Source organism: Protomyctophum parallelum (genome assembly GCF_964188405.1).
Source record: "Protomyctophum parallelum genome assembly, chromosome: 13".
Lineage (NCBI taxonomy): Eukaryota > Metazoa > Chordata > Actinopteri > Myctophiformes > Myctophidae > Protomyctophum > Protomyctophum parallelum.
In genome coordinates this window covers 29,153,885-29,172,667 of record NC_139708.1, presented here as the reverse complement: position 1 = coordinate 29,172,667, position 18,783 = coordinate 29,153,885, and the positions used below count along the sequence as shown (strand labels likewise).

At 43.4% G+C, this 18,783-nt stretch overlaps 2 protein-coding genes across 2 annotated transcripts; one reads left to right on the top strand and one right to left on the bottom strand.

The window, feature by feature from the left end:
* Nucleotides 1-368: 368 nt before the first annotated feature.
* rpain (RPA interacting protein) lies at nt 369-4,418 on the bottom strand. Its single transcript, XM_083780756.1, has 7 exons — nt 4,246-4,418; nt 3,140-3,331; nt 1,853-1,922; nt 1,316-1,433; nt 1,134-1,197; nt 775-915; nt 369-494 (listed from the first exon to the last, which is right to left on the bottom strand). The coding sequence occupies exons 1-7, from the start codon at nt 4,315-4,317 to the stop codon at nt 465-467; spliced, it is 687 nt and encodes a 228-aa protein (XP_083636882.1). The 5' UTR covers nt 4,318-4,418; the 3' UTR covers nt 369-464.
* Nucleotides 4,419-8,428: 4,010 nt separating this feature from the next.
* LOC310869812 (homeobox protein Dlx3b-like) lies at nt 8,429-14,484 on the top strand. Its single transcript, XM_083780751.1, has 3 exons — nt 8,429-9,332; nt 10,574-10,761; nt 12,277-14,484. Exons 1-3 carry the CDS (start codon nt 8,933-8,935, stop codon nt 12,721-12,723), a joined length of 1,035 nt encoding a protein of 344 aa, XP_083636877.1. The 5' UTR covers nt 8,429-8,932; the 3' UTR covers nt 12,724-14,484.
* Nucleotides 14,485-18,783: the final 4,299 nt, after the last annotated feature.

Genomic DNA, 18,783 nt, shown 5'->3' with positions numbered 1-18,783 from the left:
GATAGCTACATCAGTTGAGAGAAAAATTAAATCCAAATCTATTGAATTTGATCTGATAAAATATAAGTTGACATTCAAGTTCATGTAATATTAGATAGAAATACAGCACATGTATTAAACATGACTTGAGGGAACCGTCACAATGCTGTGACATTGACAATGAGATCGGTTCCTAATATTTCTCATAAATCACCAGATTATAAAATAAATCACTGATTTAATGGCACATTTATAGCATTAAATAACACTGATTCAAGTATTTCCATGTTCATACAATGTTTGTATAGTCAGAACTTCATGGACACAACAAGCACAAATGACACAGATGTAGTCATCATTATGATCACCATTAGAAAGAATACAGTCTATATATTAAAACAAATCTTTATTTCACAAAATACACAACATGAAAATTCTAAAATTAATAGGGAAAACGCAAAACCATCCATGATTGAAGGCCTTTTTCAGAGAATTATGGAGAGGTAGTCACACGCCTGAAACAAGAGACCAGAGAGAGATTCAGTCACAATCACCAACCCAGATTATACACTGCAAAACAGTCCATCTTCTGTATGTCACAGAATGGCCATCGTCTTGAATTCTAATGTTCCATACGATTTGGACAGTGACCAATTTGTCATTTTTCCCCAGCAGTTTATAGCTGATGGTTTCAAGTAACTACTTCAATTTCAAGCATACTTATCTGCACAGAACACGGTAATTGCTTAGTCATGAATATTAAATCATCCAGAGACATCACACTTCCAGTCCCACCTGGCAGCTTATCATGAGGTTAGAAGAACCTTCTGTGCTGGCTACCATGGTGAAGGCCGGGTTACAGGGACAGCCTTCCATGTGTTCCGAGATTCTTGACTCCAGGACATGCTGAAGAACCTCTGCGGTGATGTTCCGTTGCTGGACAGCAGACATGAAACACAGACATTTACCACTTTCAACTTGGCTTCTCCATTGTAGGCATGCAATAATAGATTCCAAGTAGTTTTATTTGTCAGTTGTCACCGACTTATACAGGTGGTACAAGCACCTGTATAAGTGTATACAATAGGAAATTGAATTAACAGCCCCAGATGTACTATCCTTTTACATTTTACAGAAGAAAAGATTCAACAAACCCTTGTGTTGATGTACAGTCCACACGGGCAGGAGGTGAAATGACTGTTAATGGTCAAGTTGTTCCTAAGAGACAAAAAACACTTATAATAGTTTTCTTCGTACTTCATAAAACGTATGATAGGGGAAAGTGCCCCAGCCATTCGTCATCCAGTATGTGAAAATATCATAGATTCAGACTTACATGTGACATATGGGACAAATAACACGAGACTCCTTGTCCTCCATTCCTTCAACAATGGATAAAATGTACTGTTCCTCAAACTGTATGTTCCGCTCATACTCGTCAATAATGGACAACTCTAGAAAATGCACAGAAAACCAGAGAACAGTTTTTCATGACTAGGGTCAGGGATGAATGAAACCTATATTGAAGCCAATAATATGTTATTACATAACAACTGGTTCTTTAAAGCCTAGTTCAGAGTCAGACCAAACCATTTTATGGGCGATTTCAACTTCATCATAATTATGACTGTCGCACACCAAAAACAGATTCTCAGATAGTCTACAGTCACAATGTGTTGCAGATGCTGTTTTGGCATACAACAACGCCGTATGACAGAGCATAAACTAAGCCTTTCCCTGACAGGAAACTGAGGACGTAGGACAAAATAACGCTCTCCCTGTTCCACTGGACTCGGCTTCACTTTCCTTGGAGATACCCTCGAGAAGAAAAAGACTAATGTTACTCAGAAGACGTCTGGTGAAATGAAATTACCTTGAGACTTCAGCTCTTGTTGGATTTCCTCCAACACTGCCAGTTCATCGTACTCCATTAAACTGAACATCTGAGAGAAAAAACACAAGTAGTACTAGTAGGAAAGCTGAAATGGAACCAGAAACTTGGTTTGTTATGAGTAAATAAATAATAAAGTATCAAGTTTCACCCTAACCCGTTTGACCAATATTCCATATCATTGCTGTAGGGCTGAATCTTCCATATTTAACATTTTATTTTAATTTTTAATTAATGCCCTACCTCGTCTTACTAGAGTGTTGTGCTTAAGTAGCCGATAAACAAACTCACCATGTGCCGCATCGTAATGTGTTGTGATCTTATAGAGCAGCTATTTTGTATATTTTTGAAATCATTCTAAAGTGAAAGTGGTTATCATTCTGTGGTTTTATAAATATTGTATGAGGGTATTAACAAGAGCTTGTGACTAAATAATTAGTAATATAAGAATAAGACTGGAAAACTGTCGAAGAAAAAGCAGCAGTGTGCAGGGACCTTAACGGCAACAGTTTAATTTGGACATAAAATGTTTCCACAGAATAGTGATGATATGAATTCCTATATAGTCACATAATACTCAATGCAGGGGGGGGGGGGGGTGATACTAAATGGGCACAGTGCAAAGTTTAGTGATGCTGTGAATGACATACCATCACATATACTACAGAGAATGCTGAATGTGAATTTCATGGAAAAGTGTATTAAAGAATATATACATTTTCTACCAGAACATTCCAAACTAATTTGATACGATTAGACCAAATGTTATTGGGTGGGTACACAGCACTGACACTGTTCAACAGCAGGAGTAGAACACCATCCATTCTATGGCAAGTGTCACCTAGAAATTTGGGGGGCGGGGGAACATACCAGATCATGGTGAGGTTTAAGTTGAATCAAATTGCAAATCTAGTTGAATATGGCTTTATGCAATAGTTTTTATGTTGTATGACCAGTAAGCCTTTGTTCAGTAAGCATTTGTAGTGTTCACCTGCGTTACTAGCACTACGCAGACAACGCAACTGCGTTGGGGCCCAGAGGCATTTGGGGCACAAGGCCCACCTGTGCAGTCTGTAAAATAAATGTATAAATACATAACAGGATACAGAGATGCAATGACAGTTGAGTTGAACATAGTTTGGTGGAGCCTGGTGGTGGCTGCTGCTAGCACACATGACCATCATGACCGTTTGCTGTTGGGGGCACTTCGCTGCTCTCAGTGTGTGAACACTCACTCTGGGTTTTACTGTGCATGTGTGTGAAACCTACTTGTTCTATGCCGTTTCCTCCCGACAATAAAGGCAGTCGTTGGTCTTCAGACTGTAGTGCATTCCACTCCAGCTCCATCACCTCCTGGACTATGCTGGAGCCCTTTGCCATGCATGGCTGTTCACCTTCTCCCGACTGACGATACCTTTCCAGTAACCGCGAACGGCTGTTTCTCAACCTGTCCACGCAGCGCTAGAGAAAAAGCAAGTGTGATTAAGCAGGGCTGCCAACATTGGACTGTGAGAATCCAGGAGCTTCTTTTTAGGGGGGGGGGGGGGGGGCTTGCTTTACTAGCATTGGAAAATTATGTGCACAGTTCCAGCCATTAAAATGCATTGATTTGATGACTGAAGCAATGTAAGACCCACCTTTAATAATAACCAGTCATTATTTAAGTGAACATCTCTGTATGATTGCATGCAATTATGGTGGTCCTCCTCCCCCCGAAACCTTTTAAAGGTAGTAGTAGATGTAAGTTCCTGTGTTCTGGTGTATTTTGGGGCTTTTATACCAAATTGCATCACACCAACACCGATATTAAATGACAGCAAGCTGGAAAGTTTCATTCTTGATTTTAATAACGTAGTCTTCTGTGTCCTGACCTGAACATGTATCATAACACGAAATGCCATGCCAGTTTAGCTAGGCCAGAGTAATAGAGTAAGAGAGTTGCGACACTAGCGTTGACTCCCATTGTAACAATGGAATGCGGAAGTGCTAATTCTATCTCAATGGAATAGTTCCGGATAGTTCCAGCCATAGGAGCAATGTTTGGAACTATACTCTATGACTATAGCCCATAGGCCACCCGCTTTGGGGCGAGATCAAAGCGTGTCGCTACTCTCCTACTCTACACTCTGAGCTAGGCTAGCTGGGAACGCGGATCAACTCATTTCCGCAGGACACCAAAAGCAGTTGAGACAGTATCTTCGACATCACCCTGAAACACTTTATAGAGATATTAGATATCCGAGACCAGAGACTGGTACAAGTGAGTGAATGAGAGAAGGCGCTGACTTTTAAGGCACCCTGGAAACTGTCACCCCAACATGCCCAAAAAATGGTTCTGAAAGGGGCTAGCTGGCCAAGCCTATTGTGTTTCTTACCTTCCGAAATGTTTCTTTCCATGGCGGCGTCGTTCCCTTGTAAAGAGAGCGGTGTCTGTTCACAGCATCCATTTAAAAGTGCTTATAGTTAAAACGCACAAAGGCAACAATCTGACAGACTAAAGTGTTGCGCTTGCACGGCTAAATGCAAAACAGTAAACACTGCATCTTATAACTTGGCGCACCGGAAGTTGATGCAGGCTTTGACATAGTGCATGATGGGTTGTGTAGTTTAGTCTTGTTGAGTGTCAGAGTGAGGGTCGGCCGCCTCATTCAACCACAGTTCCCAATAATATATTTATTTAAAATAAATATATATAGGCTATAGTGTATTTTCCTGCATATTTATCATGAATTGCTTAAAACGGTATAGTTTAACTTCTTAATTTTGTATTGTTGTCTGTTGTTTTGTCCAGTTGTTTGCTTTTTATATTTCCTCCCCAACAAATGTACTCGTTATGCCAATTAATTTCTTCCCACACATCTATGTGTTGTCACCTTAGACTAGAGTATATTAATTGTCACAGATAGGTCTGCCAGTGAGGAGCCCCCACCAGGAGGATATAGACTACTAGCCTTCGTCCTACTCCTCCACCATCCACGTGTTGACAGACAGGTGCCAGCCTGGTGCCACCCCAGGTCCCCAGCAGCCCAGCCTGCCCAGGTACAAATATTAGGCTACCCTCCCAGAGCCCCTGCCTGGGTTCTCTCCCCCGGATTGTGTTAGTTGCTTCACAAAGCCGGTTGGATTTGAACCCCCGGCCAGCTCCGCTGTGCAGTGGGCAGGTATAGCCCTAAAAGTAGGCTTTAAAGCAAAAATGAAATCACTTGCCAAAGTTACCATGATGCAACTTAAAATATTGTTGAGATCTCTTCAATAGTTGCTGCATACACGTTTGATCAAAAATATTCTCCTGTTGTTTTGGATTTTGGAGTGCTCGCATGATGGTTTCTTTGCTGAAGCCTATATGTCTGCTGTTATCATGAGAGTAACACATATTTTGGGGTTAATTCTAAATCTGGTGGTGGGACAAATTAAACTGTGACACCACAATTGAATTAAGTGGCTTAGTTAGTGGTTACTGGTTAGTGGCCAAACTGTAATATCTTCACACCATGCACTGCAAGACCATTGGGCTCAACTCACTGACAACGATTGGTCTAAATGCTGGTGTATTTCTTTCAACATTTGAGATTTGTTTTAGTTAATTTTTCCCTTGTAGACATTGTTGACCATCTGTCTCCCTGTCCGGAGTGACGTCGGCCTGTCAGACTTCTGTTGAACACGCACTTCACTTTTGGGATAAGAAGGGTGGAAGAGGGAGAGGTGAAGAGGAGGAGTTTGAACTTTCAACAACCCAGCAAGCAAATAAACTAACTGAAGGAAAAAACAAAACAAAAACAGACCAACGTTACCACAGACTGACAGGCTCGGCTGCTTGCTCTCCTCTGTTCCCATTCCTCCTACTCCCTCATACTCTCCTTGAGTCCTTCCCTCTTTTCAGTCCTTCGTTCTTTCCTTCAGATGACTTTAGATGACGGGTGGTTGATCTGAAACAAACTGTGCCACCCTGTGGACAAGTCCAGGCACTGCGCCTCTCTCCACCTCATCCCTTTCTTGACACTGGTTGTCCAATGGAACTGGGCCTTCTCTCTCTTTCGGTTTCTGTCTGCACAGAGATCCTTAAATATCATATACAGTACTTATACACGTATACACATGTATGACAAAACTACAAAGAAACAAACATAAGTTTGGTCTATCAGATTGTAATGGCAGGAAGAAGTTTGAAAGGTTGAGTCATTTTTTGTGTCTCACCTTGATGGTTCTGTTCCAGTTCCTGTTTGGTTTTGTTTGACTCGCCAATCTCCTTTGATCTTGTTCCCTCCCTCCCTCTGTGGACAAATTTCCACATGTGGACAATAAATGAAACTAACTAACTACCAACCAGGCAACCAACCAACCAACTAACCAACTAACTAACTAACTAACTAACTTTTAATTATACGGTATACCATTTCAACATGGATGAGAAGCACTGACTCTGTATCGGCAAAAAAAGAACTAGTCTGCAGTTGTTGGAAAAATAGTGGCACAGTGGGATTCGATCCCATGTGGATTGGGAGTTTAATGATTAGTGAAGCACGCTACTGAGCTGGCTGCCAGAATTGGTTTTCAGGCTGTATTAGAATGTGAAAATGCCCCGCTGTATCCCTACTTGTAACCCCCCGCCCCTCACAGGTTCGCCTCCCCGACACCATCTCTGCACTCTCACTTACAGTTTGTATATAATGTTGCCAAGTGCCACTGTCTATTCGGAGCCTGGCATATTCACAATTTCACACTATAACCACTCCCCCCACCTACCCCAACTCACTTTTTTTGTTATATAACGCTAAAGAACAGAGTAAAAAGCACCACTCCCTGACTGAGGACTTGGCCGTTTACACAAAGTGCTTTTTAATGCTCAGTTTGTACAGGGCATGACTGGAGAGAACTCTTTGCATTATGAGATGCTTTGTGGTGTAGAATAGATACAGTGGGCTATAGGCCAGGTTCCGCTGAACTGAAACTGCTGTTTGGGGGATTTTTTTTTTTCAACAACTTTTAGAGGGTTTACCATATATGACATAGTGAGATAGGATCCAAAGGCAAGCACACACAACTCCAGAAATTCTACAGGTGCTGGACAAAAAATACATACAATGAAAAAGAAGGGTTGTCCGCACAGGCGCACACTGTGTATCTGCTCTCAGGATTTTTTTATTATGGTACTTAAATGAAATTTTCCTGGGAGCAGATATACACAGTGTGCGGACAACCCTTCCTTTTCAATATGAGACAAGTGCTAACCTGAAGTTGTGCGAATTGTCAAAGTGACTAAATACTCTAATAAACCTTTTTGTGTTTGTGCGCATGTTCAATAGCATAAAAATGTAAAGCCAGGATCATACATTATAGTATAGGGTGTGCACAGTGACAGATAGACTAAAGTACCTGCCCTTTTGCCCTCTGGACAGCAAAGTGCCCTTTTGAAAGTTTGTTCATTTTTTGTCTTGCAGTGTACAGTATGTTGCCCATGGTGACACACTTAATCCCTCCAAATGTCTGTGCACGGCACACCAGACGCCACTGATAATGGCAGGGTATATGTATTGTAAACGGGTGTATTTCTGTAGATGTTTGTTCAACCATGAGCATGATCTTCATCTCTAAGGTGAGGTGATTGAGGCAATGGGTTGTGCTGGATTCTCAAAAATACCCCACCATACGAATACGAACCCTGATGCATTTCTCAACTTTGTATGTTTTGTGCATTCTTGTCTGACCCATGACTGTGTGTAGTCTGGCATGGCAGACTATATTATATTAGTCTGGAATCTCTGTTAGGAACCTGCATTTCTAAGGGGCTGATTTGGAGAAAGAAATGCCTCTGGTGATAAACCCGCCCGGCCAAACATTTGCATACTAGGCCCTGGTTGGTGCACCACAATTTACGGGGCAGCTAAATCCAATCACAACCAAGTGGAGCCAGACCATATATGTGCCAGACCTAATCTGGCATCTGTCTATACTCCTATTTATTATTATTTTATTCACTGGCAGATTTGTGTGGTTTCCAGGCTAGACCGTTTGAAGAAGATTCCGATAGATAGCCATCTCTTCTGCAACTTCAGGGTCAGGGTTCTAATAGTTACAACTTTAAGTCACTGATCTACAACTGTTTTCACAAGCAGCCAAATGTAGTCCTATACTGTAGCCTCTATTGTTACCAAACTATTCTGGCTTTGCTTTTTATAATCTGTATGTTTGGGATTGGAGCTGACTCAGTAGGCTAGTTTGTGGCCGGCCCGAGGGGCAAGTCTCTATAGCCCTTTAACTACGAGAATATCCTTTCTAAATAGCGCTTGATTAACAGCAAACAACTCTCAGCAGAGGTCGATATGCAGCATTCGGGTCTATTCTGCATTTGAATAGGAACATCACCATTAAGCCTATGTGTAAACAACCTTATCACAACACCATTATGCATATGTAGATTGTTCTGGATGCCATTGGCATAGTGTGAGTTAAAATCTTTAACGACATCCAGTCAGTGTGGTGGTGATGAATCATGCCTCTATAGAGACTTCGCATTTAGAAACATGTCGAGGTGTATAAAGTTAGGGTGTTTACAGGCCGTGGATGGATTTTTATGCTCCTCTCCACGGTCAGGGCAAGAGGGATAGGTTTTGCTCGAGGTTTCTGTGGAGAGAATAGGGGAGCCAGACAGGCGACAGTCAGAGCAGTCTGGGCCCCGGAGCCCCGGGGCAGAGGCAGGGATGAACCAATGGGAGCGCGACATCCACTCCCCTCCAGCCTGCTCTGCGCGGCGCGCCCTGTAATTTGGAGTTTTACTTGGGCTGGGCGCCGCCACACCGGACAGCCCCGCTCGCTGCCTGACTGACGACTGACTGACTCGCCAAGGGACTTTGGATCGTAGACGCAAGCTTACTATACGCACACATCTTGGAGGATTTCATTCTGCATGCGCGTTGAGAATTAGCAAACAAAATAGAATAGCCTAAAAACTAATATTCTGGAGAGGATTTGAATTGCAGGCTAGGGCTGTATAATCAGCAGCCGCCGCAACATTGGTATAGGCTAATTTGGAAAAGTGTGATTATTCCCAACGGGGATTTGAACATGAACGGACAGTCTTCCTACGATGACAAGAAACCCGCCGTCGCGGGCCTCAGCTCCTCCGATCTCCCCGCGGCTGGCAGCTCTCTCCCGGCCACGAAAGACTCCCCGACGCTCCCCGAGTCCTCCTCCACGGACATGGGCTTCTACAGCGGCCAGCAGGCGACGACGCACCACGGTGGCGGTCACCACCACCACCACGATTTCTACCAGACGGCGCAGCAGTCCTACGCCAGCACCCAAGCGATGAATCCGTACACGTATCACCATTATAATCTGAACGGTATGGCAGCGAGCACCTATCCTCCGGTGGCCAAGACAGAGTATTCGTCTTACTCCCACGCGTCCTACCGGCAGCACGGCCACTTCAGCAGGGAGGTCCAGTCTCCGTTACTAGACGTTGGTAAGTTTTTACGCACGGGAATTTTGAGTTTCTTTTTGTGTCCGTGCGGTCAGAAATGTTCCACTGACTGGCTGTCCCATGACTGCTCTGCTCTTATAGTCTACTCGTTAGTTTTTTTCCCCCTCTAGAAATGTGCTGATTTGGGGAGTTTGGTGTTCCCTCTTATTGATTTCATTGTCATTTGGATAGGCTACGACAATGAAATACGATTACAAAATAGTAAAATATTCAATTTATGGCAACTAGCCTACCCTCTGGGTGTTTCAACCTTTAAAATATTGTTCATATTACATTCTCTTTTAGTTAGAGGAATTTTAAATGTAAGAATATCATGGATGATATTGGCCATGCAGGCTAGCACTATATGCACAATTGCAGAATGAATGGTCAAATCGTTGTAGCCTATTCATTGACATTCAGCCTAAATGCAATGAGGCTGAGGCAATGCAAAAATAAATCCCACACAGTAGATCCATCAAACCCACACCACACTGATTCAATCTGCACTAGTATTTTAGACGCCTTGACGATGTCATTCAATTTATTCCTTTCGTTTTGCCAACAACACACTATTTTATACAGGAACGTGACGAACGGAGGAGCTTTACGAGTTTAGAGGCCCTTTTAGCGGAGTAGGCCTAGTAGAAAAAAACAAACTCGACAAGCTGGTATAGCCTACCGTTTTGACATTCCAGTTTGGAAGACTCTGTCTTGGCCCGAGGGGTTTGGCCCAGGGCCACGAGCATCAGGTGTCACGGTATGTCAATCAGTCTTGGTGTTTGACTCACTGGAAACACCAACGGGTCGGTATCACGCCATGTCTGTTGTTGAACCGAGTTTCTGTAAGAAAAGAAGAAATTCATATGCAAAACAACAGGACAAAACAAGAGACAGGCCTACAATTCAACCAGGCCTACAGGCAACATGAAAAGCACCTATAAATCTCTCCCCCCACGTCTGTGGGAGACACGCAGACCAAAATTATAAGTTACAGTGGCGTCGGAATTTCTTTGAAATTTCGGGGTTGTGTGTAGCAGCAGTGTCTATTTTTGTGCCTCTGAATCCATGAGTAAAATAAACATTCTAGATATGCAGATTGGTGACTATAGTAGGCCTATTTATAGGCAAGGAAAGGAACTATAAACTATGACCAATTGCACTTATGCTACTTTAATGCTCAATGAGACTAGTAGTGGTATACATTTTGTGCTAATTTTCGTACCCATCTTCCTTCTCATCAGCAGTGAAAGAGGAACCAGAAGTAGAGGTTCGGATGGTGAACGGAAAACCCAAAAAGATCCGGAAGCCTAGGACCATTTACTCCAGCTACCAGCTGGCAGCTCTCCAGAGGCGCTTCCAGACTGCCCAGTACCTCGCTTTGCCTGAGAGGGCCGAGCTGGCCGCTCAGATGGGCCTCACACAGACACAGGTGAGACATGCTGTCAAAAATCAAGTTAGAGGGCCACTTCACCCCTTTTGCAACCAGATCATATTTGAATGTTTGGGAGACAAAGAAACACTTTCCTGGGGGGGTTTTATGTGGGTAATTTGTGTTTTTCCGATATTTTAGTATTTCAAAGCATCCGTGATGTCATGGACACTGGTCTCACTGCTGGATTACTAGAATGACCATAATGCTTTGCTGCACTCACCCTACCTACCTTGTGGAGAGGTGGAGAGTTGAGACAGCATGTAGTCCAGGAACTATAAGTGAGACCTGCAGTGTCCATGACATCACTGGCACTTTGAAATACTAAAATACATAAAAACCCCAGGAATGTGTTTCTTGGCTCCCAAACATCATTAAAATGATCTGGTTGCAAAAGGGGTGAAGTAGCCCTTTAATAGAGCCCAATATCAGTCCAAAATACAATAAATTGTATACTTTTATTACAACCTGGCATGGCATGAGTTATAGCTACTGGTCTGGTTTAGAATAGACAATACAATAGAGTGGAGTGCACATCCACTAACAGATGAAGATGAAAGGAAAGCATGTTTGTCAGTCAGCACCAGAGATCCCTATCAGTAAGTTGATGTGAGGTGAGTGTTGTTTCTCTGGTTAGAATTACGCCGCTATAACCTTTTATTGCCACGTGGCTTATTTACATGTGCAGTGATAAAAATCAGGGCCTAACCTTGCGTCATCAGCCTTTCTGTAGTAGTCTCCATTCTTAACCATGTAGCATCCGGTCTAGAGCCGGCCTACACCTAACTGTATCTAGTAATTTCCATACACATACTGTACATGCACGCGCATACCGTTCCATATCTGGCAAAGCGACTTGATCCAATTAAGTCTGATCAGTATACATGCCATGCCTATATTTCGCGAGCAGTGAAGCACAGACGAATGTGACATTTCAGTCATGCTTAATTCACCTCAAGAACATTTTATTGAACCTGTTCTGTCTTCATCATAGCAATGGCTTCCTAGTCTAAATATATCTACTATTGTGACACCTTATCCAGTTGATTTAAACATCAATGTAAACAATTGAGTACAAGGATTATGAAAAACCCTCCTGGATTTTGGCGAGTATTATTAAACCCTCCGGGCCCTTCGTGGCCCCTAGTAGTTGTTCAAGTCTACCAGCTTATACTGTAAATTGCGCTCACCTCATATCCCAGGTCACTGATTACACAGCAGGAAAGACAAGCATACCTGGATATTCAAGTGTAAAATCACACCAATGAAGTGTAGTCAAGCACAGTTGTTAACAGACTGAATAGAATGTTCGACCCCTAGGTGTAACGCTCAGACATACGGACATACATAAATACATTGCCGTACTCAGACATACGGACATACATATGGACACCACAAAAAATAAGCGATACTAGACTTGATTATCCCCTGATTTAAGTGTCTGAATTAAGTCGTTCAAGTAACACATGCAGAGACATCCCGCATTGAAACGTGCACTTCATGTCTCTTCTGCAGGTCAAAATCTGGTTCCAGAACAGACGGTCGAAGTTCAAGAAGCTCTATAAGAACGGTGAGTTCCCGCTTGGAGACATCGCACTGGACCACAGCCCAGACACCAGCGACCCCATGGCCTGCAACTCCCCAACATCCCCGTCCGCTTGGGAAAACAGCAACAACAACAACAACAACCAGACGAGCAACAACAACACCACCAATAGCAATGGCAGTGACAACAAAACTAATGCGGCGCCGAATGATGCAGTACCAGATCCTGCAAGTCGTGGACAGGGCCCTTTCCAGCCTATTGTCAGCTCCTCGTCGTCGGGCTACATGGCGGACTATTCACACCAGAACTGGTACCAGCAGCAGGGGGCGACTTTAGGCATACAGCAGCCATGTCCAGCTCACCACACACCCTCACCCGCACCACCATCCACGCAAAGTATGGGAGCCGTGTACTGATGCTGTGAGACCCGCAGCAAAGGGTGCCATTTTGACCAGAGCGCTGTGGGAAGAATGTCGACTTTTGAAGATCTGCGGTAAGACTTAAAAAAGAGAAAGAGAGAGAAAGAAGCCTGGTAATGGATTTTGGGTGATGTTGGGAAAGGAGTCTTGACTGCAAACCCACAGACTTTCTTTTGTTGAAGTGGATTCCCCTGCTGTTGACTTAAGTGAAGTAAATCTTCAGGATTTAGAAAGATACGCAACACTGAAGTTGTCACGTTGGCATGGAAATGGTACACCTTTTAAAACTTTAAGTCCTCTGTTGTCAAGTCAAATGTCTCAAAGGTGCTTTAAAACAACCAAGGAACACAAAAGATGCACATGTATCATAGTGTCAAGTGGGTAATTGTTGCTAGTTTAACACTGAGCAAAACGAAAGACTTGACATTGCATTGTCATCACATGTGCAGGATTTGGAGAGATTATACCTCTGGGTAAATTAATGTCGTCATGTTATAAGACCAATATTGCTGAAATATTTCTATTCGTATTGTTTCTTCCGTTTCCTTTGCCGTGCTAAAAGAGGTAGACTTTACTTTGCTGAGACAAATCAGAAGGTGTCAAGGTGTTACGTCTTAAATGCTAAACCACTGACCGGATGGATCTTTAAAACACAAACACTACAAATCATTCACAAATGGTATTTTGACAGAAGGAGAAGGAAAGGTATGTTTGTGTGAGTCAACTGAACTGACCTGAAATGCAAACATTAGCCTACTCACCTTTGGATGCGGTGCGGACGCAGAAAAGCATAAAACACAACATACTCACAATAGACAGAAATACACAGAAAACATGTTGAACATGTTGAAATCAATAACAACAAAACAAAAAGTTTGCAGAAACTGAAAAAGGAAGGCATAGGTGGAGGAACACAGGACAGAGTATCTCCAACACATTACCTTCACCTGAGAAATTCCCAATTTCTTCTTTCTCAGTGCAGTCGAGCAGGTTTGTGACACGTGAGAACAGATTTGAGTGGCAGGTTTATTTATTGTTATACCAACTCAAAAGTTCTGAGAAGTGCTCAGTGTCATATATATCGCTTCAAGCACACATGCACACACGCACGCACGCGTACACACACACACACAAACCAGCCAGACAATATTGTCTGTTATACAGAACTGTTACAAAGTTGGGCTAATTTACGACACCATACATAGCATGAATATGGCTTTGGATTTCGGTGTCCAATTGATTTACATTCTATTCTCAAGCACACCAGTGCGGTGTCTTTGAGCTGGTTATGTAAATCTATTTATTCAAAACTCTGTTTTGTTTTACTCCCAACATACATACATGCTACGAGTTCATAGTGTCCCTAGCGTTTTTTTCTTTTTCTTTTTTTCGTCATGGGCCAGTCAGATGACGATCGCACCACATAGAGGAATGAATTTGCCTGTTAAATTATTCTCGCCTAAACAGATACAGCCTAAATCACGCTGTTGCCTTATTCTATAACTGTACATAAAGTGGACATGTGTTTTGAGAGCAGATGTCATGCAATTAGTTGGTGATGAAACATTTATATATATATATATATATATATATAAAAAGGAAAGGTGTTTTTATTCTTCATTATATACGTTACTGAACTCAGGTCTGTTAATTTATATGCTGTGTAGATGGAAGGAAGATTTAGTGGTCAGTGCCTTAGAGCCATTTATGTGAGGAAATTATGTCATTTTGAGTTAAGAATAAAATATTTGTATATGATGTTATAGGGATGTCTTCTGTTTCACGGATGTATGTAGTGTATAAGCATGCACTAAGCGCACACACACATGGTTGTGTGCATGTGTACATACACGAATGCACGCGCACACACATACACACACACATTTATGCACACATCACTAGTACTACGGCTCAATCTCTGCAGTCAGAGTACAAGTAACACTCAGGATTTTGTTGGCCACGTATCAACACAGACGTGCGCACACACGTGCGCGTGCACACAAACACAGAGACACACAGTTTGCTGACTGTTTTCCTGGTGGATCAGTAAGAGTGAATGAGTCAGACAACAGGTTGCGCCCAGCTATATATCTCTTACACACACAGAGACACGCGTGCACACACACACACACACGCACGCATGCGCTGGATGTGCATGTGAAGAGGCTGTGGGAGGTGATGGAACTGTAGACACTCTGGAGTCTCTGGATCTTTAATAACACACCAGCAGCAGATGAAAGGAGAGAGAGAGGAGGAGGGTGGAGGGGGGGGGGGAGGGGAGGGCAGTATTTCTGGAAGAGTGAGAGAGATGGAAAGGGAGGGAACAAGACAGGATAGGCTGCTTGGAAGGAAGAGGAGAAGTGGGGACAGGGCCGAGAGACATGTGCAGACTGTATGTGGCAAGGTGGTATACATCAGGACAGGATGTATAGCGAGACAGAGGAGGGATGGAAGGGAGGGAGGAATGAAGGGAGAATGGGTGCAAGAAAGAAGGAAGAGAGAGAGTGGGGTGGGGGGGGGGGAGGGTGGACCGGAGAGGAAGAAGAGTGTGGTATAGAGAGAGAGGGTGTTCAGTCCTGTCATGTGGCGAACAGTTGGAAAGGGGAGGAGATTGGTGTGTGTGTGTGTGTGTGTGTGTGTGTGTGTGTGTGTGTGTGTGTGTGTGTGTGTGTGTGCAATGTGCATGCACACACACGCACGCATGCATGGCTGCGGGCGCACGCACGCACGCGTGCACTCATGTAGGCTATTTATGTATGCCAGTTTGAGGTTGGCTCGACGTTGAGTGAGACTGCACACATATACTCATGAGTAATACATGTAATGAGCATCCACACATTCATTTGTGTGTGACCATGTGTATTTATGTGTTCTGTCTGTGCATACACGATATTCTGTGTGTGCAGACATATGTCTGTGTGTGTGTGTCTGTCTGTGTGTGTGTGTGTGTGTGTGTGTGTGTGTGTGTGTGTGTGTGTGTGTGTGTGTGTGTGTGTGTGTGTGTGTGTGTGTGTGTGTGTGTGTGTGTGTGTGTGTGTGTGTGTGAGAGAGAGAGAGAGAGAGTGCTGAACAAGCGGTCCATCTTTCCTGCTTGAAGCTTCTCTCTTGTTCTGACTTGTTCCATGGGCAACAGACAACACACACACACAAACACGCGAGCGCACATACAACACCATGTGCATAGACAGGATCACAGTCCCAATCCACCTCGTCTTGTGGCCTTGAAACCGTGTTGTTTGTGAGCGCACGGTTGTGCACCCTAATCCTCTGTGATCCACCCTGCGTGCTTTCTTTTCAGAAGTCTGTCTTGACTTCCTGCACTTCCAGGTGTCAGAAAGGAATGTACCTCGTCCCTCAGAGAGAGAGAGAGAGAGAGAGAGAGAGAGAGAGAGAGAGAGAGAGAGAGAGAGAGAGAGAGAGAGAGGCGGGGAGGGTGGATAGAGGGTAATAACCTCAGGATTTGACTGTGAAGGTGGGTGAAGTTGGTCTCACACACGCACACACATACACACACACACACACACACACACACACACACACACACACACACACACACACACACACACACACACACACTCACAAACACACACACACACACACACACTTTCCTGTGACCCCTCTCGTGGTCAGTGGGTCTGTGACCTGCCTCACATCAGGTTGCGCCGATATATGACCTCCAGCTATATACTGTACGATCAGGACCATGAGCATGTAATGCACAGTGCGCACGCACAGACACACAGACACACACACACACACACACACACACACACACACACACACACACACACACACACACCTGTATGTATGCAATAGCACATGCATGTAGCGGTAGCCGACAAATGTACACAAATATATACACGCCTGCTGCCTGAAATATATTTAGATTTTTACACATAAGTATAAGGCATGTGTGCTTTGCTTTTGCACCTATAGATTCTAGAGCATGTGAAGTGAATGCATCTGTTTAATTCTATAGCATTTGTGCGTGCGTGTGTGTGTGTGTGTGTGTGTGTGTGTGTGTGTGTGTGTGTGTGTGTGTGTGTGTGTGTGTGTGTGTGTGTGTGTGTGTGTGTGTGTGTGTGTGTGCGCGCGCGTGCATGCGACCGTGCGTGTGCGTGGGTGTGGGTGCATGTGTGAGTGCGTGCTTGCGTTTGTGCATGTGTGTGTGTGTGTGTGTGTTCACTGTTCACCATGGGCCAGGTTTAACAAGCTAATATAAAGTGGCCCCTGCAGCTTAGAACTTGTTTTAATTAATATGTTTTCTCCATCACTGGATCTTTTCCTCTCCCCCTCTTCCTATCTCTGCCTATAAGCCTTTTCCTAAATCTGTCTCTTGCTGTCTTTTTATTCATAAACTACTTTTTCTTTTCTCTTTCTCTCTTGTACTATAGCCTATACCTGCATGTTTCTTTCTCAGAATCTCCCCCTCTCATATACCTTTGAACGGATCTTATTATTTCTATTGTACAATCTCCCTCCTTCTGTACTCCTCTTCTTTCTCTCTCTCCCTCCGTCTCCCTTGCTCTCTTCATCTCTGTCTCTGAACATCCCTCTTAAGGCTATTTCTTCACAAACTGTCATATGATGCAATATAGATTAGATTTGGTCTATCTCTTTGTTTCTCTCTATCTCTCTCTCTCTCTCTCTCTCTCTCTCTCTCTCTCTCTCTCTCTCTCTCTCTCTCTCTCTCTCTCTCTCTCCAGGGCAGCAGCAGGGCTTTGCCTTTAACAGTGTGCAAGGAGGTCCACATTCACCCTTCCTGTTTGCATTATTCATCCCTGCACTGTCAACAGGGATGCAGTAAACAGAATGTTTACTGCATGTCTCTACAGGAGTCTAAGAGAGTAGGTCTATGTGTCTACACTCAGGTCTAGTCATCTAGAAGAGAGTCTATGTGTCTGTCTATGTGTCTACACTCAGGTCTAGTCATCTAGAAGAGAGTCTATGTGTCTGTCTATGTGTCTACACTCAGGTCTAGTCATCTAGAAGAGAGTCTATGTGTCTGTCTATGTGTCTACACACAGGTCTAGTCATCTAGAAGAGAGTCTATGTGTCTGTCTAGTGTCTATGTGTCTACACTCAGGTCCAGAGCAATCTTGCAAACCGCCGGACCGATCAGCAGCACATCTCTTGTGCGACCTGCCACTATAGGCCACAGAAGTATAAATCCGCTAATACAGTATATATTTGTTTAATTCTTTTTCAAATCTTTAACTGTACAGTAAATTTTGCAATGTAAATAAATGGGGCTATACTAATTAATTTATATCTGTTAACACGTGAATATACTGCATGTACATTCAATCGACAATGTATGAATAATAAAGTATATATCAACATTAATGTATTACAACAATGAATACACAGTATGTGACAGTCCATCTGCACTAAATATATGAATGAATTATGGACAGTCTATAATCAACAATGAGTTGATAGACATGTACAGTCTATCATCAGTGCAAGAGTCAACAGTCAACAGTTTACAGGTCATATACTGTGCATATAGACAGCTAGAAGACAAGGCAAGGAAAGTTTAGTTGTATATAGCACAATTCAGCAAGGCAATTCAAAGTGCTTCCAGGCATACAGGACTGGCCAAGTGGCATTCATGGTATCCCAAGGAGGGATACGTCTTTCAATAGAACCAGGGTCGGTGGCTAACTACATCCTTGGAGGGACTCTTGGTTGTGAAACGAATGTTGAATGACGGGATGGTGGGATGGATTCTACGGCCCAGACCTAGACCTTCGGCGGCGTGACAGCGATGTGTCTGGAATGCCTGAATTCTCAGAAGATGCGTAATCTTCTGAGAGTACAGCCGGAGCAGAATGGTCCACAGTAAGAAGAAATTCTTGATTTCTCCAGTTTGACAAATCTAGAGAGCATGTGTGCAGTGTATCTCATCTCACATACAGCGAACAGAAACACAGTATACCTCACTGAATGGTATGAGTGAGGACTTCTTATCAGATATGACTGTTAGATAATCTGGCAGGGCCTTGTCTCCTGAACACGGAATGATTCAACACCATATTTATTGGGTAGTCTTCT